General features: G+C 37.7%; 2 protein-coding genes across 3 annotated transcripts in view; both read left to right on the forward strand.

Annotated features, from left to right (window-relative positions):
* Nucleotides 1-1,944: 1,944 nt before the first annotated feature.
* On the forward strand, nt 1,945-18,108 carry lhcgr (luteinizing hormone/choriogonadotropin receptor; the record flags this gene model as incomplete). Its single annotated transcript, XM_079842280.1, has 8 exons — nt 1,945-1,970; nt 3,044-3,118; nt 3,403-3,480; nt 10,854-10,922; nt 11,037-11,111; nt 14,166-14,351; nt 14,584-14,652; nt 16,309-18,108. 8 exons carry the CDS (start codon nt 1,945-1,947, stop codon nt 17,504-17,506), a joined length of 1,776 nt encoding a protein of 591 aa, XP_079698406.1. The 3' UTR covers nt 17,507-18,108.
* A 1,102-nt stretch (nt 18,109-19,210) lies between these two features.
* Nucleotides 19,211-21,923, forward strand: part of mertka (c-mer proto-oncogene tyrosine kinase a) — a 54,952-nt gene continuing 52,239 nt past the window's right edge. The window contains exon 1 of one of the 2 annotated variants that reach the window (XM_079843397.1): nt 19,211-19,506. In XM_079843397.1, the coding sequence (XP_079699523.1) occupies nt 19,407-19,506 (100 nt within the window). In that variant the 5' untranslated portion in view covers nt 19,211-19,406. The remainder of the gene's footprint in view (nt 19,507-21,923) is intronic. The other variant, XM_079843398.1, reaches the window with a different exon arrangement.

Here is a 21,923-nt window from a genome sequence, read left to right on the forward strand (position 1 = left end):
ATTATATAACACTTAATTGTGGCATTTACTGTCCCTTTTGAGTGTCATAGCAAAGCATGCTGGGAAATATAAACCCCAGCCCAGTTTTGGTTAAATTTAAGTTTGCCTAAATTAAAAGAAACAAGTTCATCAAACAATGAAACTAATCAGATTGCTTAAAATGTGTCAGTTTTGTGAACTCAAAAGAAAAGGAAAGTTCTAAATACTCATAAAAGTTCATTTGATTGAACTCATTTGTTTAATTTGAGTTGGCTCTACTCAAACCAATTCATTTTTTTGAGTCTTAGGGTTTACAGTGATCTGAACATATCAAAGAAAGAACAGACCCTCTGTTTTAAAAGCCAGGACACACCAACTCGACGTCAAAGAAGTAGCAGCAACAAAAGCCGACGGCGTTGTCGGATCTCGTCAGCCGCGTCTGGGCCAAAAGCTGCACTTGAACACACGAGAGATCTACAGCCGGCTGTCAGCTAGCATACACGCCGTTCTGCGCCAGTGTGTAAAAGAGATAACTCACTATTTCTGCAGATATATTCATCTATATTCATCATTCAAAAGGGAAAGCAACGATACACAATCTGTAAACAAATTAGCACACGCTTACCTTTTTGAATATCATCCTGCTGAACACTTTCTTTATTCCACTCCGCTCATGTTAATATTAAAATATTCACTCAAGAACACTCAGTAATGTGACGTAAGAATAGAACAGCCTTCTATCTGTACCGTTTTGACTTCTTTGCTATTATTCTCGTACATTGACTAATTCGCTAAACTGAACAGCCGATCAGAGTTCTCTCTCTCACAAACGGCCTGACGCCGATTATACATGTTGACCCTTTAAATGTCACCCCCCTTTTTCAGAATACACATGAAAATGCACTATCCAAACTTAAAGGGCTGTAATTCAAGAATGCTTTGGAATATAGACCAAAGTTTGGTCTAAGCAATTCCAAATTTGAAAGTATGAAAAAGTTATGGAAGTTTAAATTTACTGTAAATGAAAAATACTGAACTAAATATTTTTTATTTCATATAAAATATATATTTTACAAAACAAATGTTCCTCGAAAATTACTATAAAATCAAAGCCATATGTCTAACCAAGTTGTGTTCCAAATTTGAAGTTGATATCACAAAAATTGAAGTTCCCATGAGATTTTGTTTAGGCGCTATACCAAAAATAGCCACTGGGTGTCATTCAAATTCCATTGATTGTTTTTTTTATGCATTTTCCTGTACATTTCTGTCCAAATATCACTTCCATCACAAAACAGTCACCAAATATGGACCCTTGAGACTCAGACCTTTCCGACAATATGTGTTTTGTCAAGATTGGAAAAGATTTTGATTATAAAGTAGTTAAAATAATTGTTGTAATATGAAACATGACAACGCCCACTAGGGGAGGAGCCCGCTAGAATAATTTAGAGTAACGTTTCCATGGTTAATTTTGAGTTTGTAAGCTTTCCAATAATACCTAATTTATGATAATTACTTAAATATTTTATAAGAAAAAAATGCAATCAAAAAAAGAGCACCAGGCGTCCCACCTGTGGGACGGTGACAGTTAAGGATTAAACAAAAAAACAAACAAAAAAGTTAATCGATAACGAATTGTGATTGGAATGTAATTTTTTTTTCCTCCAAAATATACTATGATGCGATTGGCTACCTTTGATTAGGCTATTCACGTGACAGAAGACTGCTACTCGCTTTTATATGATCACCTAGCAAAGATAAAGAAGAAATACAGGATAATAAGTCAGGACACTAAAAATAGAGCTGAAATACGGAACTGTCTCTGGAAAAACGGGACGTCTGGTCACCCTATTAATACTAAACTGATGAATTGGGATCTTTCCTGAGAGCCCAATCATCTTTGAGTGTTAACAAAACAAGCTAATGCTACTTACGCATTACATTTTCTGCTGAGGAGCTGAGATGGGGTCCCGGCCATTCCAGCAGAGGTACAGGGGTTGTGGCAATGGGACGTGATATTTTCATTCCCTACTTTAAAGGGATAGTTCACCCAAAAATGAAAATTAGCTCATGATTTACTCACCTCTTCCAAGCTTTATAATGGCAGTGATTGGCCAGTTCTGTATTGAAGTCCATAAAAGTGCATCTATCCATCATATAACTGCTCCACACGGCTCCGGGGGGGAATTTTAAAAATATCCATATTTAAAATTTTAAACAACTAAAATAACTAGCTTCCGATAAACGGCCTACGCAAGTCGACTTACAGCAAAAGAATAACCCCTGACGAGACGTATTATGCAGGTTAGGAGCATCGCAAGCTTTGACCCCGACAAACTCAAGCTCCTCTTCTCTTATATTTTATAATCCTCCAACATTTCTCTTTAAAAATTCTCGTTTTAGCCTCCTAATTCATAACCGGTGTTTTATTTTGCTCTGCCCTCTGCGCTTCCACTTTCCCCGGTACGTCATGCGTCAGGTCAGGAGTTACTCTTTCGCTGTAAATCAATGCATGGCAGTCTGTCCGGAGCTAGTTATTTTAGTTTATAAAGGTTTAAATATGGATATTTTTCTTACACAAACGCATCACATCACTTCAGAAGGCCTTTATTAACCCCCCGGAGCCGTGTGGAGCAGTTATATGATGGATAGATGCACCTTTATGGATTTCAAAAACAACATAACCATTCACTGCCATTGTAAAGCTTTGAAGAGCCTGGGCATTTTTTTATATAACTCCAATTGTATTCGTCTGAAAGAAGAATGTCATATACACCAAGGATGACTTGAGGGTGAGTAAATCATGGGCTAATTTTCATATTTGGGTGAACTATCCCTTTAAGGGAACGGGGGTTACTTTAGTAACTAAGACGTTCCCTATAAGTCAGTCACATTTGACGTTACATCAGATCTGAACCAGGGTGTTTACCAGTGTCTGGATTCGTGTACACGATACACTGATTCACATGCTCGGGAGATGATTGAGACACACCTGTGTTTTGTTGGTTACGTTTTCTTGCACAGGTCAAGACCCAATTCCTCTTGCTTTGTATTCCTACAGGAGCATTTCCAACACTGGCATAAGTGTATTCCCTGACATGACCTCCATCTTCTCCCTGGAGCCCTATTTCACACTGTGAGTTTACCCTGCGGATTCGTCTGTGAGTGAGAGCGAATGATGGAAAGTAATAGTGAAGCTATAATGCGGGCACGCTACCGTCTGTTATCCTTTTCAAGCTGACAGAAAATGGGGTGTTTTGAAAGAGACAGATATACACTCTTTCAGAGACCGATGAGTAAGATCACTGGATAAGAAAAGCACAGGTGTATTAGATTAGGAGACTAATAGGTTTTTGTCCATGAGTTTTGTTTTTGCAACTTATTGTTGAAAATACTAAAGTAGTTTTGTTCTTTTTTTAGGGATATTTGTGATAACCTCAACCTGCGTTCAGTCCCATCAAATGCTTTCAGCGGAATGACGAGTGAATTCACCACAATGTGAGTATCTCACACTATGGCTGTGATCTACACACACCAGAAATTCAGGAATTGTCAGCTGAACCTGCTGTAAAATATTAGCTTGAAGCACCACCTGAAATTTTAAGTACATTTTTCAATAATTTAACAACTCGTTCGCATGTTTAGGGTTTTCCGATGCTGGTAAATGGTCACATGACATGCAGGCACACTACTGTTTAAAGGTTGGGGTCAGTAAGAAATTAATACTTTTATTCAGCAAGGATACATTAAAATCAAAAGTGACAGTAACATTTATAACGCTACAGAACATTATATTTCTAGTAAATACGGTTCTTTTGAATTTTCCATACATCAAATATCAAAAACCTGAAAAAATGGTTTCCACAAAAATGTGACTGTGTTTAACATAGCAAATGTTTCTTGATTGGCAAATCAGCGAATTAGAAGGATTTCTGAAGGATCATGTGATCCTTAGTCAACTAAAATCTAAAAATAAGAACAAATAAATAAAATAGAACAAATGAAACAGTATTTTAGGTTTGTTGGTCTATCAGTAGTTTTCAAGTAAGAAATACTACCTGGGGAAATTGAATAAAGTAATCAAATGTAAAATAACAGTGCTTGGAAAAACCCTTATTAAAGATACTAAAGTTACTCAGTCAAGAGCAGTTGATTTTATCTTTGTCTTTTGTTGTTTGAATTAACATTAAAGGGATAGTTCATGCACAAAGGACAATTCTGTCATCATTTACTCACCCTCATGTTTTTCCAAACCTGTATGAGTTTCTTTCTTCTGCTGAACACATATAGAAGGTATTTTGAAGAATTTTTGTAACCAACTAATTGTTATTCCCTACTATTGAAGTCAATGAGTCATTGACATTCACATTCTTCAAAATATCTTCTTCTGTGTTTAACAGAACAAAGAAACTCATACAAGTTTGGAACAACTTAAGGGTGAGTAAATGATGACACAATTTTCAACTAAACCTTTAACGACGTACTCAGAAGCATGTTTATGCTACTGTCACTTTAAGAACTAATACACGGATTCGGTATTACACATCCGTCCCTTGGGTCATTTTGACCTGAAATTAATTTTTGAAAAAAGTGTTCACTGGAGTGGTCCAAGAACTTAGGACTTTTGTTGCACTTAAAGGTGCAGTATGTACGATTTTTGGATTAAAATATCCTAAAACCACTAGATATATTTATATATATATATATATTGTTATATATTTTGTTGACTTGTGTACGTACACTATCCCAAATGTTTCCAAGAATGTTTAAATCTAGAGAAATAAGCCATTTTAACCAGGATCATCATTGACATCATACACACGTTACCCTCGATTTCCAGATTTATTTTGTAGAAACCATGGAAACACCAAAGACGCTTTAATATAGTATATGTTTTATTAGACAAGGGAACAACTGTTTGGATACATGTATAGACAGAAAACGAATTACTGTACAGTAATACAGCATTTTCTCCATCACACAATATGTTTTCAAATGAAATGGTGTTTTATTAACAAGGTTCGGGAGAAGCACGTTCAGATAATTGACACAGGTGGAGAGCACTCAGCCAATCAACAATAGAGTTGTATATATACGCAGCAGTCCTACCTCCGTTTGTTGACCATTATCAGCAACCCTCCACCACCCCTTCTCCACACTTTTTACTCGAAACCACTTACATTTACGGGGGTACTCTGGGTTCGGCCCTAAATCCGAGCTCGGAGCCCTCCCCACGGACAACACGCCAAATACGCATTAAATTACTCTCTATAAATTATATGTAAGTGCGAACTCGTGAATTGCATACCATTTAGTAACACAAGCCATCCAGCATTTATTAATATAATATTGTAATATCGATCTAGCTCACTGCTGTGTGCAACTAGTGTCTTATAGCAGCGTTAACATTATAACATCATTTTCAACACACTCAAATGTATCTAATATGATCAACAACGCTGCGTTACCACACATATTCATGAGCGGAAGAGGTGAAGACGACTACTCCCATGATTCCGTGCTCAATCTCGGCGTCATCAAGCTATGCCTTTGTTTTGAATAGGCGACCTCTAGCGGCGAAAAACTACATATTGTACCTTTAAACCATGAATACACAAACAATTTGACTGGATTTGAGGAATTTATGTGGTTGACATTTTAAAAAGTAACAAATCGGTCCCAAAATGACCCCCTTAGGAATGACTGGAATGTGAGGAATGCTTCAGTATACATAGAAAACCCTAAAAGAAGCTCAAAAAATTATTCTTTAATGTCTACATGAGTATCTGAATGCATACTGAAGAAATAAACTGAAGAACTGCTTTTAGGACCCAGCGGAACAGCTCATTTGCTCCATATAGAGCTGTAAGGCCATCTAGTGGCAAGAGTCATGAAATATCAAGTTATATTATTATTTTTCCACAAGTGGTCAGCAGAGACACCCAACGTGAGATATTCTGAGCTGAATTAACAAGGCTATGCATGAAATGTTGAGTTATTTTGAATTTAAGTTGAAAGAATGTGAAGAATGTGCTTAAATTATATTATTTTTTGATAAAATCTAGTAATTTCAAGGTAAATTAAATAAAAAATCTCCCCCCAAAAAACTTGCATTAAAATAGATTTGTTTTAATAAAAATGAAATGATATAAGCTTTTTAGACCAAAAAATAAAAAAAGTATAATTTTAGTGCTTCGGCTCATTTTGACCCACGACGGACTGATTTGTTACAAAGTGCGTGAGACGAATGAAGGTTAACTCCTTAAACCTGAACTGCCCCCCCCCCCCCCCCCCCCCCCCCGCGAAAAAAAATCGCGGGGGGGTTACTAAGCAACCACTGAATGTAATAACATAAAATAGGTACAATTTTAAAGCTTAGAATCTCAGCTTTTCAATGCATCTATCCATGTTGGGATACTCAAAACGAGTGCGGAGTTATTAATATAAAACGGAGTGTACCGCCCGAGGGCGCCACCTAGCTGTGAAAAAAATTAATTGTCATATTTTTCAAAACTACTGCATTGATCAACACAAAATAGGTGTCATTTGAAAGCTTAGAGTCTAAACTTTACAATGAATGTAGCCATTATGATTATCTCCAAAGTGGAGGGGGGGGGGGGGGGATTATTATGTTCTGCCATGTGTCAATCACATCATACAGCTCAGATAGTCATGTGTCATATGTCATTTGAAAGGTCTAATACAACAAGCCTAATTGTTTTGGGCTTTGACTAAACTTTTAGCGAGTTTTTGTAAGTTAAGTCCTGCAAGACCCATATGTAAATAATATACTGATGCAGCATTCATGTGGCGTTTTTCGCTTGTAACTTCATGAAACGTGGAAAATGGCACATCATTATTTACAGCAGATTCTCACGATTAAAAAGAGCCCAAAGTCACCATGATCTGTCTTTTAGATCTATAGATATCCCTCGTTGAAATATGGCACACAGAAAACATCACAGAAGCACATGAGCGGAGTACAAAAATAGCAGTTGCTTAGACTTGGCGTTTTTGCTGGTGACTTCCATAGACCGTAAAAAAATATGGACGACGCGACTTCATTGACTTCCGCTGACCATAGTTGAAGCTTTCGTATGCCCGCTCACGGCGCTGACATCTTGGGGCCAAGTCTGCGCAGTAGCGATCTCAGCGATCTGACAGACACTATCATTTCAGCCGCTCTGTGCAGCTCAAACAGGAGCTGAGCTCAGCTTCGTGGCTGAGACACGAATAGACTATTAACTTAAAGCTTTTACTCTTAAACACAAAAGGCACGTCCACTTTAATAAAAAAGGAATGTTTATTAAACAAGCCAGATCAATAGCAGAAAAAAACGCTCTCACAATTAAATAAATAATATACAAGAAAACTAGCCTTCTTCAATCTGTCTCTCTTCTCCAGTGGGTTGGGCTAATCCAAAAGAAGTGAAAACAATGGGGGTGTTCTGAAGACAGACTGTTACCTGTGAAACAGCGGTGCTCTCAAAAGACCCCCATTAGCAATTAGTGCTTTTCACCTGATGAAATGAACGCAGCGCGGCAAAACTGATGAAATGAACGCAGCAAAACTGATAAAATGAACGCAGCAAAACTAATGAAATGAACGCGGCAAAAAATCGACCAATCAGAATTTTGGTCGAGCCAGAACGTATCGACTAATAATCGACTAATCGACTTGGAGATAATAGCCCTACCAATCTCCTCCCAAAAATCCCGGAAAAAGTCTGTTAGTGCCTCAGTGACAACTTCACTCAGAGAAGCCGTCAATCTCAGCTGTCAATCATGACGTCATACCCCCGTTTTTATAGCATCACATAACTCATTAAAACTAAACTTATTTAAAAAACGAACACTTGAAATGAAATCATCGTAATAAAAACTGCCTAAAATGACAGAAACCATCTTTAGGACACAATTATTTGAAGTGTAATTGAATTGTTTAGTGTGTCTCGTGTCCATTCAAATACTTGGAGGGGTGGGGTTTAGGAGCTATACTGGGACCGGCCACCGGGGGGCGATCGAGGCGCGGAAGCTTCAGTTTCTGATAGGAGCACTACAGGCTTGGTGACTTCATGAAACAAGCTCCGATCGTTAAAAATGGCACACCATTATTTACAGCAGATTCACACGATTAAAAAGAGACCAAGAACACAACAATCCGTCACTCTCATCCAAAGTTCTCACTCATTGAATTATAACCTCACAGGCGCAAATATGCTAAATATGCTAACGTTGTGCTAAAGTCGCGTTTATGCTTGTAACTTCATGAAACAAGCTCCGATCGTTAAAAACACCATAATCTGCCACTCAGATCAGAAGTTATGATTTATTGAATTATGTACATGAAACCTGACAGGAGCACATGCTGTTTTTGCACAAAAGTCACGTTTATCATTGTAACTTCGTGAAACGTTCTCTGATCGTTGAAAATGGCACATCCTTATTTACAGCAGATTAAAACTTTTAATCGAGATTACTCACGATTAAAAAAAGACCAAGAACACCACAATCCGTCACTCGAATCAGAAAATATCCCTCATTGAATTATTACACATTATAGCCTGACAGGAGCACATGCGCTAATAAACAGTAGCTTTAAAGTCGCGTTTACCCTTGTAGCTTCATGAAACTTTCTCCGATCGTTAAACATGGCACAACCTTCTTTGCAGAAGATTCCCACGATTAAAAAGAGACCAAGGACACCATAATCCATTGCGTCGATCACGAGATATTCCTCACAGATGATGTGTTGATCAGTGCAGTTTAGCAGAATATGGCCATTTACGTTATATAGCAGCTAGAGGGCGCCCGGGGGCGGTACACTCCGGTTTAGATGAATAACTCAGCGCTCGTCAAGAGCATATCAAAAATGATAGATTCATTGGAAAGCTGAGATTCTAAGCTTTAAAATGATACCCATTATGTGATAATATATAATATAATATACATAATATTGTAATAATATAATGTTTTATCAGCAGTTTCTCAGCATTAGATTGTCCAAATGTAATAATAATTTATATTTTCTAAAAATATTAAAAGTGTTTTAACAAATAATACATACTTTTTGACTCTCCTTGCTATAATTTGAGTTATGAGTCTTTCAATTTGTGTATTTCTCTCAGAAAACAAGTTTTGTAAATGTCAAGGACTGAACAAAAAGGCTACCTTTGTTCTAAATGCTGTAACTTTTGATTACTTTATGATATCGCCACAAAATTTGATCCAGATGCAGACCACATATAGGAGAACATCACCAAAAATGAATTAGAATTATTATAGAAAGAATTATTCTGCTGCCCTATTTCCTTCCTGAGTTATTGAATGTTACATAAGAAATATTTGTAAAATTATTAAAAATATATTTTTAAAAAAAAGCCTTTTATCAGCAGTTTCTCAGCAATATATTGTCCAAATATAATAAAATTTATATTTTCCAAAAATATAAATGTTTGCTTACAAATGATACCTACCATTTGACTCTCCTTACTATAGTTTTGGAGTTATGAGTCTTTAAAGTTGTATATGTCACTCAGACAAAAAAACTCAAAAAATACCTTCAGGGCTTAAGGGGTTAAACTGTTTACTTTGACTTAAGACATAGCTGACTGTGTATATGTATATATATATATATATATATATATATATATATATATATATATATATATATATATATATATATATATATATATATATATATATATATATATATATATATATATATATACACATATACATATAAAAAAGGAAACTCACCAAACCAGGCAGTTCCATTTTTATGTCTATTTGTCTTTGCAAATGCATGATGAACTTTTTTGTCAATTCCTTCAACTGTCCCGGGCCATTGTGCAGTCCTTATTGTCGAGCCCTGTATTGTATTGTATTGTACATTTTGTGTTTTCCCAGAGATTGTTACGATTAACTGTGATTGAATCTCTTCTCAAATCGACAAATTCTATGTACACAAAAGGCCTATTTCTCTCAAATATTGTTCACAAATCTGTCTAAATCTGTGTTAGTGAGCACTTCTCCGTTGCCGAGATAATCCATCCACCTCAGCAAAAGAGAAGTGCTCACAAACACAGATCTTAGAAAAGGTCTTAGATCTTTGAAAAATGGGGGAAAAAACTAAAGTGTTGCGTTTATAATTTTGTTCAGTTTAGTTATTGTCTTGTTTTCATCAGTGAAAAAATGTTGTTGATGGAAAAATATGGCGAAATTAGCACTGTTTTCCACCCTCTCTCTGACCCTAAGAAATAAAGAGACTCTTTGCATAGATGATTTAAAGGCACTGTCGCTGTGCAACTCTTATTTGTGAGCTGTGGATTTTCTTTTGGATCAAGTACACGGTGTCATCCTTTAATAACAGCCTATTTGCATCACCATTGTGACAGATCCATAAAATCACAGCTCCTCAAACCATTAAGATCAGAATGAAATGATCTGAGTTATGCTCTTAATTGAAGAACATTTTTTTAGTTTCAATAAATGCTCTTTTTGGACGGACTCCTCATGATATAACTCCTATAATAAACAAGTTCAACAAAACAAGGAATATTTTATTGGTGTACAAAAGCAAGACAGATCGAAATCAATTTTATGGGGTAACAGGCCCCATCATCTTAGATTAATCAAATCTTTGCTTAGTCTATGTAAGTGTACAAGAAACGCAACCTTCAATCTCTGTATCTGTATGCAAACAAGATAGCACAGCATTTAATCACAAACACTTCCTGAAGCACGCATAATATTGAATATTTTTAAACCAAACATTATGTACTTGAAATAATATATTCAATACAACCATTGAATTTGGATGATGTTTAAGTCATTATATGTTAATAAACGCTTCCCTCTCTCTCTTTTCAGGAATCTCTTTAACAATGGATTTCAAGAAATAGAAAGCCATGCCTTCAATGGAACTATAATAGATAAACTGTAAGTATTTACAAATGATAAATGCACTAATCTCTATTCAGTTCTGCTTTATTCCTGTTATTTATCTACGGTATGTGTGCTGTATGATCACGGTATAATCTGTTTGTTTTGCAGAGTATTAAAGAACAACAAAGATCTGCGTTTGATCCATGAAGACGCTTTCAAAAAAGCATTTGGCCCCACTTCGCTGTAAGTGATCCCACAATTAAATACTGCTGCCAAGACTACCCTTTCTCTTGCAAATTCTGGCTCTTTACTTCACTGTGAAGAGCTCATTTCACCGTTCATCTTCATTGGACTGAGCTCTTTGTGTCGGGTCTTATCAGATGTCAATGTGAATGACTAAAGCTGGGGTGCATTACCTTACTCTAGACTAGAGTGTTACCACACCTACCTTTAGCTTTTAGGAAAACCTGAAGACCTTGATTGGCTGGTTCAGGTGTGATTGATTTCAGTATGGACCAAGGACTTGAGGAGCAGGACTGAGGACCTCCCAGGTGTCAAAATTCACATACAGGGCCCTAATTTAACGATCTGAGCGCATGTTCTGAAGCGCATGGTGCAGGGGCACTTAGGGCGTGTCCGAATCCACTTTTGCTAGTTTAACCACGGAAAAAACGTCCAGGCTCATGGTCCAAAAGAGTTGTACCTAGTCTCTTAATGAGTCACGGGTGTGTTTTGGGCATAATGTGCAATGAACCAATCAAAGTCTCATCTCCCTTTCCCTTTAAAAGCCAGTTGCGCTCACGCCATGGCGGATTCACTATTTACATGGCGGAATTTGCGAGCGGAAAGACTGAACGCTTCTCCAGAGAGGAATAATTGTATTTGTAATATTAAAAAATTTGTGTGTGCTGCTGCTGTGTGTGTAATTCCCTGTGTGTGTAATAAGCAGCGTGTACACGCGTCGTGCACCCCCCTATAGGCACATAATACTAACACAGCCTTTAAATAACACAAAAAATACTGCATTTACAGTCGTTTTCAGGTCCTCAAAATAGCAAAACGCCAACAATGTGCCTGAACACACCTGGTTTTCAGACTAGCACGCACATAGGCAAACAGAGGGTGCGAGTACATTTGCTGTTTAAACAACGTGGCACTGGATGGGAAAATGTTAACTGCGTCGGGCTGAAACTAGCAAAAAACACTTGAGTTGCACCTGGCGGCGCATTGATAGGGCCCATAATTTGTTAAAATGTTGCATTTTCTTCTTGGTTCTGTTTGATTTCACAAGGCAAAATTTCAAAGTAAACATAATGTGTAGGTGCGTTTAACCATTTTGCAATTACTAACTTGTAAAAAGTGCTCACGTCCTCGTAGAGCTTATAATTGCAGCTTGTATGATTGGAATTGTCTGAGAGCTCCTACTTTCATATTGGAACGACGTGAGGGTGAGTAATTAATGACCCTATTAATTAAAGGGATAGTTCACCCAAAAATTAAAATTAGGTCATGATTTACTCACCCTCAAGTCATCCTAGGTGTATATGGCATTCTTCTTTCAGACGAATACAATCTGAGATATATAAAAAAAATTCTGGCTAATCCAAGCTTTATAATAGCAGTGAATGGTTGTGTTTCTCTTACACAAGCAGTCGATGCGCTTGTGTAAGAAAAATATCCATATTTAAAACTTTATCAAGTAAAGTTTCGTCCGACCGACTTCCATATTCAATTTATGGAAAAAGTGTTGAAAGTGCCTCTGCCGATCAAAGGCTTACGTTACCAGGTGCGCTCGTCAGACGAATTACGCATCTTGAATTGCAAGAAGGCACTTTCAACACTTTTCCACGGAAGGCGATCGGCTGGAACTTTACTTGATAAAGTTTTAAATATGGATATTTTTCTTACACAAACTCATCGATTCGCTTCAGAAGGCCTTTATTAAAGGGATAGTTCACCCAAAATTGAAAATAAAGTCAGTAATTACTCACCCTCATGTTGTTCCAACCATGTAAGACCTTCGTTCATCTTCGGAACATAATTTAGTATATTTTTGATGAAATCTGAGAGCTGTCTCACTCCTCCATAGGCTTTCAGAGGGAATGAAACTTGATGGCCCAGAATAGTAAGTAAAAACGTCATTTAAGGAGTCCAAATGACTACAGTGGCTCTGTATTAAGTCTATCATGCGACGAAAATACTTTTTGAGCGGAAAAAAAACAACAAAAATAACGACTTTATCCCACTATTATTGTTGTTCAATTTGAGCTTCTGACGAGAGTTCGCGGGAGTGCCACGACGCATGCGCGAGAACTGAGATTAACCCTACTCCGAAAGAGTGAGCAGCGAGTAACAAGTAGTAATAGAAGAAGAGTGCCGTAATCTCAGTTCTCGCGCATGCGTCGTGGCACTCCCGTGAACTCTCGTCAGAGGCTCAAATTGAACAACAATAATAGTGGGATAAAGTCGTTATTTTTGTTGTTTTTCCGCTCAAAAAGTATTTTCGTCGCATGATAGACTTAATACAGAGCCACTAATACAGAGCCACTAGTCATTTGGACTCCTTAAATTACGTTTTTACTTACTATTCTGGGCCATCAAGTTTCATTCCCTCTGAAAGCCTATGGAGGAGTGAGACAGCTCTCAGATTTCATCAAAAATATACTAAATTATGTTCCGAAGATGAACGAAGGTCTTACATGGTTGGAACAACATGAGGGTGAGTAATTACTGACTTTATTTTCAATTTTGGGTGAACTATCCCTTTAACACCCCAGAGCCGCGTGGAGCACGTTATTCGACGGACAGATGCATTTTTTATGAACTTCAAAAACAGAGCAACTATTACTGCCATTATAAAGCTTGGATTAGCTTGGACTTTTTCTAATATAACTCTGATTTTATTCGTCTGAAAGAAGAATGTCTTATACACCTAGGATGACTTGAGGGTGAGTAAATCATGGGCTAATTTTCATTTTTGGGTGAACTATCCCTTTAAATTGTTTTGGTGAACTAACCCTTTAAGAAGGATAGTATTGACATTGGAACGCAGGGCTGGTTTCAAGCGAGGTGGGGCGTTTACTGGCGTGAGGGCGGGACAACCTGTCACTCTCATGAGATACACCAATAACAAACCACAACCATCAACCATCATGGACAAAATCAAGTCCCAGCCTACATTTTTTCTTGTGTGAGAAGCCGTTTCACTTAAAAATACGTCACAATAGGGAAAAAAAAGACTATCACAGCTTCTGTTTCATGCCAACTTCAGCATTTTCACTCTCTGTTGTTCCCCAGGGATGTTTCGTCTACAGCATTGGAGACGCTGCCCTCTCATGGTCTGGAGTCTGTGTTGATGCTGGTGGCTCGCTCAGCGTTCGCTCTGAAGAGACTGCCTCCACTGAAGGGACTGAAGAGCCTGAGAGATGCGCAGCTCACGTATCCCAGCCACTGCTGCGCCCTGCACAGCTGGGACGCCAACAGGTCAGCACATCCAACACGCCATCAGTTTATGAGCCATAGTGGAATAAAATATTCCCCTCATCTTATTCATTGCCATTTTGAATGAGCATCACTAGCACTCCTCCCTCAGTGAACGTCATGAAATTAAGCTCCAATAAAAGAACTTGACATTTATCTTTGATATTATGATTCAAATTCAAAGCAGAAGATCGTCAGTATATTTCAATGCCTTTTTTTTCTCGTTCTCATATAGGGAGGGTTCTGTTATTGCTGCATTGAGAAATGGATCATCATACTGTGGTGACAACAGCCCACTGGATGGGTATGTTTTGTTAGTGTGATGTAGAATTGACATGTTGTGTTCTGTTTTTGTAGCTCTAAATAAATAATAATAATCGTCTTTATAGATTCAGCAGGAAATAATTTTTCTAAATTAATATTTTTTAATATGTCACCTGGTATGTCAGCAACCAATAAGAGCAAATGGAGACTTCAAGAACATTTTTGTCTTCTGCTTCTCATATTTTGTCATAAAAAAGGAGATTTATATCCTCTCCAGTTGTCTCCAACTGTAATCCGATTTGCCAGGAAACCAAAGTCTGGAATCAAGTCTGAGATCACAAAGTGAACTTGGCATTCAGACCAAGTTATGCAATCCATATGGATTTGACAGTTCTGGGCATACAGAATATCAACAATACATTGAATATTACTATTTGTATTACTGTCTAATAATTTTAGATGAAACAACTGTTACAATGTTTCAGAAGATTCAAAAAATCCCATCAAGTCTCCTAAGCTATAATACAAGTTAAACCTTTCTAATTTTAGTATTGCTCAAATACTATTATAGTTTTTATTAATATTTGGAGTTTTAGTAACTATGTTCAGGTTTTTTTAAATGTCTGTATAGTTTTTATGGTCACACTTTACAATAAGGTTTCATTAGTTGACATGAACTAACCATGAGCAGTACATTTGTTACTGTATTTATTAATCTTTGTTAACGTTAGTTAATAAAAATCCAGCTGTTCATGGTTTGTTCATGTTAGTTCACAGTGCATTAACTAAAATCCAGATTTTAATAAAGTATTAGTAAATGTTGAAATTAACATGAACAAAGATAAATAAATGCTTTATAAGTGCAGTTGATTATTAGTTCATGTTAACTAATGTAGTTAACTTTATTGTAAAGTATTACTGGTAACACTTTACAATAAGGTTGTATTAGTTAACATTAGTTAATGCATTAGTTAACATTAACTAACCATGAACAACACCTCTGTTCAGCATTAGTTAATCTTTGTTAACGTCAGTTAATAAAAATCCAGCTGTTCATGGTTTGTTCATGTTAGTTCACAGTGCATATAATGTTAACCAGATTTTAATAAAGGATTTGTAAATCTTGAAATTAATATTAACAAAAGATTAATAAATGCTTTATAAGTGCAGTTCTTTATTAGTTCATGTTAACCAATGTAGTTAACCAATGAACCTTATTGTAGTGTTACCGTTTTTATTTCGTTTTATTTAAGTTTTAGTTTGAGTTATCAAAAGTGTAGAAACATTACTATTTTTAATGTTTTTGAAAGAAGTCTCTTATGCTCATAAAGCCTTCATTTATTTGATCAAAAATACAGAAAAAACTGTAATATTGTGAAATAGTATTACAATTTCAAATAATGGTTTTCTGTTTAAATATACTTAAAAATATAATTTATTTATGTGATGCAAAGCTGAATTTTCAGCATCAGTCTTCAGAGTCACATGTCATGAGTCAATGTTGGAAACAGTTGTGCTGCCTAATACTTTTTATAAACTGTGATACCTTTTTCAGGATTCATTGATGAATAAAACGTAATAATATATCACAATATTACAGTTTTCAAATAAACGCAGGCTTGGTGAGCGTAAGAGACTTCACGATATATTTAATAATACTGTTGACATTGACCTTTTTCACCCTGTCCTTTCTCAGTCCATCTGAGATCGACGATTCTCTAATGCCGGACGGTCCTCTTGCATCTGCAGAAAACACTTTTAGGAACGTAATCGAGTTCGATTACCCAGAGCTGGACCCGTGTCAGCCGCAAGCAGCCCTGCAGTGCAGCCCCGAGGCGGACGCCTTCAACCCCTGCGAGGACATCGCCGGCTTCGGGTTCTTGCGGGTGGCCATTTGGTTCATCAACGTCCTCGCCATCGCCGGCAACCTGACGGTGCTGCTGGTGATATTTACAAGCCGCTGCAAACTGACCGTCCCGAGATTCCTCATGTGCCACCTGGCCTTCGCTGACCTCTGCATAGGCGTGTATCTCCTCATGATCGCCACAGTGGATCTCAGGACACGTGGACACTACAGTGAGCACGCTATCGAGTGGCAGACAGGAGTGGGATGCGGCATCGCCGGGTTTCTGTCCGTTTTCGGTGGCGAGTTGTCCGTCTACACACTGTCCACCATTACCGTGGAGCGCTGGCACACCATCACGCACGCTCTCCGGCTGGAACGGCGTCTGGGATTGAGCCACGCTTCGGCGATTATGGTCGGCGGGTGGCTGCTCTGTCTAGCAATGGCTCTGCTGCCCTTGATGGGCGTCAGCAGCTACAACAAGGTCAGCATGTGTTTGCCGATGGACATCGAGACGCCGTTATCCCAAGCCTACATTATCCTCCTGCTCCTTTTCAACGTGGGCGCTTTCCTGGTGATCTGCAGCTGCTACGTGTGCATTTACACGGCCGTCCGCAACCCAGAGTTCCCGGGACGGGCCGCAGACGCCAAGATCGCCAAGCGCATGGCCGTGCTGATCTTCACCGACTTCCTGTGCATGGCGCCCATCTCGTTTTTCGCCATCTCCGCGGCCTTCAAAGTCCCGCTCATCACGGTGACCAACTCGAAGATCCTCCTGGTGCTCTTCTACCCCATCAACTCGTGCGCCAACCCTTTCCTCTATGCCATCTTCACCAGGGCCTTCAGGAAAGACGCGTGCATCCTCCTGAGCTCCATGGGCTGCTGTGAGAGCAAAGCCAACTTGTATCGGATGAAGACGTATTGCTCGGAGAACATCCACCGGAGCAAAAGCAGCTCCGGCTCCAATGCCAACTCCAAAGCCCCTCGTGCGGTCATGTGGATGTCCACCTTTCCCCATCTAACACCTCGACCGCAGCTGCAAAGGGTCTAGGGAAACGGAGACATTCAGACTTGTCTGATTTAGACATGATTTTCTTGGTGTTCTGCCCTTGAACTTTGCTGAATCTTATCTAAGAGACTCGGGGAAGATGGTACCATTTTCAGAGGACTCATTTTGCAACTCATTTTCACTCTTATCTCTCAACGCATTGACTTAGTTCAGAAGACGCACAGGTCTTTTGAGAGAGAATGTAGTGCGCAAAGAGGCTATTGCTAATGGGTAAATGCATCAAAAAGCAGCAGGTCACATTAGGACGCAATTTCTACAAGATATTGACTGTGAGGTGGGAAGAAGTCAGTCATTTTCAGTAACTCTCTGCATGCATTTTAGCCTTTTGGTGTCAGAATTCAACCTGATCATTGCATAATTGCTGTCAAATTGTTTAATTTGTCAATGTAAGGCTTTTTAATGTGGAAAAGAGTTTTCTTATTTAAGTTATATAACTTAACTAGTTGCAGAACATGTTCCAGAGCTGTTTTACACCATGGAATGGCGCCACTTTGTGGGCAAATCTAATTATTGTTTTGAAAACATTACAAATGAAGGTCGGTTTTTTTTTTTATTACCATGTAGTATTTGAAATTGAATAAAATGTAAGCAAAATGTAATGGCAGTCTTTCATTATGTACTTGAAATCCTAGATGATAGTATATTTGACTGTTTAGTAGTCAGGTAATTTGTTAATTGTTTCGCTTTTCATTTATTTTAGCACATTGAAGCGCATCCTACCTTTAAAAAAACATATTGTTTCAAAGTAGTTACACAGAATATTTTAGAAAAGTATAGGAGACCTAAACGATGTCTGAAAGTAAAAGAACAACACAGCAAGTGCCGTACTTGGACAATGAAATGTATATTTGTCAACAATTTGGCCCGTTCACACCAAGGACGGTAACTATAAAGATAATATAGTTCGAAACATCGTTCTCAGTAGCAGAGTTCGCACCACAGCTATAACGATAACGATATAGAGAAACGATTTCGTTGGAATCACTATCAGAACGATTTTATCAGCTGATGAACGATAAAAACATTGACAGCCAATCAGAATCCATCCTACCGTTATGAGCTCGAGCATTAAAGGCATAGTTCACCTAAAAATGAAAATTCTGTCATAATTTACTCACCCTCAAGTTGTTCCAAACCTGTATGAGTTTCTTTGTTCTGCTGAACGCAAACGAAGATATTTAGAAGAATGTTTGTAACAAAGCAGAGAGAGCAACCATTGACTACCTTACTATTTTTTCCCCAACTATGGTAATTTAGTCAATGGTTGCTCTCTCTGCTTGGTTATAAACATTCTTCAAAATATCTTCCTTTGTGTTGAGCAGAACAAAGAAACTCATACAGGTTTGGAGGGGGGGGGGGGGGGTTAAATGGGGTAAATGATGACAGAATTTTCATTTTTGGGTGAACTATCCCTTTAGTTATCTTTATAGTTATCGTTATTGGTGTGTACGGGACTTTAGCCATTACAAATAAGCATGAAAATATTAATTCTAAAATATTAACAAACTGTAAAATAAGCAGTAAATAAAGAACACGTGAAATAAACATACAAGATGAAATGTTAAAGTAAATTAAAATGTGTTAAATAAAAAATATACGTCAAAACATACAATATATAAAACAAAACATCGGAGTAGTGAATTTGTGAGAAGCGCGCATCCGACCCCAACCTGCTGGTGTGACGTCATGCGAGGGACCGAGTTCCTCCATCGAGAGCGCGCGTGGAGTCAGCTGCAGTCGTCACGACCAAACACACACATTCCTTCGTGTGTTAAATGACCCCGAGTAATTAGAAAAGATGTTGTTTGATCTGCACATACATTGCTTCGTGTGCGTTTTCGTCTGACACATTTATACGAGAGGAAAAAGAAAAGAAAACGTTATGGGGGTTCTTTTAGGCAAAAGTTTCTCTGCGATGCTGCGCTTTTTAACTCCACTGCTGCTCGTCGGATTGTTTTCACAGCCAGTCACAGTGACAACTGGTAAGATGTTTGCTTTCATTAAACTTACTGTGATTTCTTTGTGGATGAACTGAATCAGCAACCTTAAAAAGTGTATTGTTCAGAAAAAGTTGTATTAACTTGTGCATGAGATTTGTCTTGTGCTGTTAAAATGGCATTTTGCTTTGTTGTCATATGGAATTGATTTATGCGCAGAATCTTTTAGTGGAAAATAGCTTTTCTACATGAGAGAGAACTTTAGTTGTTTGTTTTAGTTGTTACGTATGCGCTTTACAGAACCCACACAACAACATGCTGGGTCATTTCAACCCACGTTTGGGTAAAATAACAAACCCAACCGTTGGGTTTAAAAATGTAATTTAAAAATTGAACGGTTGGATTAAAAAAATTAAACGGTTGGATTAACAATAAAAATTAAAAAATTGGATTTGTCCATGACCCAACCATGGGTTGAAACAATCAATTTTTTTTAGTATAATTGACGCATACTGAACTAAATTATATTCATATCATTAATATGACATTACATTTCCAGGCATTAAAGATCGTTGGAATTCACGGTAAAGTTTAGAGGATTACACTGCTGAAATAATCTGTGCTAACGGTTTAGAAACTAAATATTGCTGCTCTGTGACTCTGTTTAGTTAATGTGGCCAAAAATATGAGATATTTCTGAATTATTCCAATAAGAGTTTGGAAGTTAGTTAAATATCAAGAGTAAAATCTTAATGACAAAACCAAAAGTGTATTATTATATGAATAGGTTTGATAAATTGACAAACATATGATTCATATCTAGATTGTTTCAACCCATGCTTGGGTCAAATGGAAAAACACAACCGTTGGTTTTAAAATGTTATTAAAAAATTAAATTAAAGTGTTTGTCCATGAGTGAGAATGAAGTATACTTCTAAAGCCTTTATTAATCTTAGTTCATTTCAACATTTACTAATATGTTATCAAAATCAAAAGTTTGATTTGTTAAAATGGTTAACATTAGTTAATGCACAACTAACATGAAGAAACAACAAACAGCTGGATTCTTACTAAAATTAAACAAAGATTATTAAATAGCCTACATTAACAAATGTATTACTTATTGTAAGCTCATCTTAGTTAATACAGGAACTAATGTTAACAAATGAGACCTTATTGTAAAGTGTTTTCAACAATTTATATCCCAGACTCACTTTGATGATTCAATGAAGCAAAACTATGTTTGATTTTTATAATGTAGCAGTCAAAAATATAGATATTTCGATACATGTATCAGTTTTGAAATATCTGAAACGGTTCCAATACTCCTGCAGTGTCGATACACCGATACCAGCTGTGCGTCCTCACACTCTCTCTTCTCTCTGACGGCGAATTGACACACACCCGCCTCCTTTCACTCACTAATTCGCTGTTGTTGAATAGTGTTTGTATTGCACACAATTTTAGTAATTCCCGCAGGTTTCGCTCACACCAAAAGCATGCACACCACTGATCTATATAAGTGTCGGGCACATAAAGCCGCCTCACGAGTACCAAATTGACTTATTTTTCATGGCTTATTGTGCTTAAACGGCCAAATACATACAACATGATGTCAAATGCCCGTCTTGATGAGTATTCAGGTAAATACAATCAGTTTTGGAACATAAATAGTTGAGAGAAAAATGCATGTTGTGTAACCGTATATTGGATCCGTGCATAAGCTCTTAAAGTGACAGCATCCTAATATTCCTGATGATGTCCGTCATATTAATCAAAGAACAAACAAGAAAATAATTTGTAAGCATTAATCTGTATTTCATTTTTACAATGAAAACTCTCCAGTGTTATTTTACATTTGATTACTTTCATTTCTGTAGTATTTCTTACCTGAATATTGTTAAGCCTGGAACACACCAAGCCGACGGTCGGCCGCCGGGCAGTTTTCGCTGACGTTGGTCCTCGTCGGCTATTTTTCAGTCGATTCGACATGTTGAATCGGCGTCGGTGCTTGTCGGTCAGTCGGGCCATCTGATCGTTCTGATTGGCTGTTCTGCAGGGGAACCAGTAAATGAGAAAAAAAAACAGAAGTGAGCGAGATTATGAGGTGCTTTGTGAAGTTCACAACGTAATTTCGGAAGGAGTGAACTCATCTAATCTTTCAATTAGTGATGCACACAAACGCAAGTTCGGGAGGTGTGTGTGAACCCATCTAATCTTTCAATTAACCACCATAAGCAACTTCCTACCTCCTTCAGGCATCAGTTGCTTTGCATCCTTCCACCTCCCCATCTCCACCGACTTTACATTTAGGCTTCTCGTTTTCCATTCTCTTCTTACTAGCACTATAGTCCCTGGGGGGTAAATCTAAGCTTGAGTAGAAGCGGCTTCCTCGAGCCCCTCCACCGCGGACAGCAAGCCAAATACGCTTAAACCTTATTAGCTAAAGAGTATATGGGTAA

The sequence above is a fragment of the Gobio gobio genome, assembly GCF_949357685.1.
Source record: "Gobio gobio genome assembly, chromosome: 18".
NCBI classification, from domain to species: Eukaryota; Metazoa; Chordata; class Actinopteri; order Cypriniformes; family Gobionidae; genus Gobio; species Gobio gobio.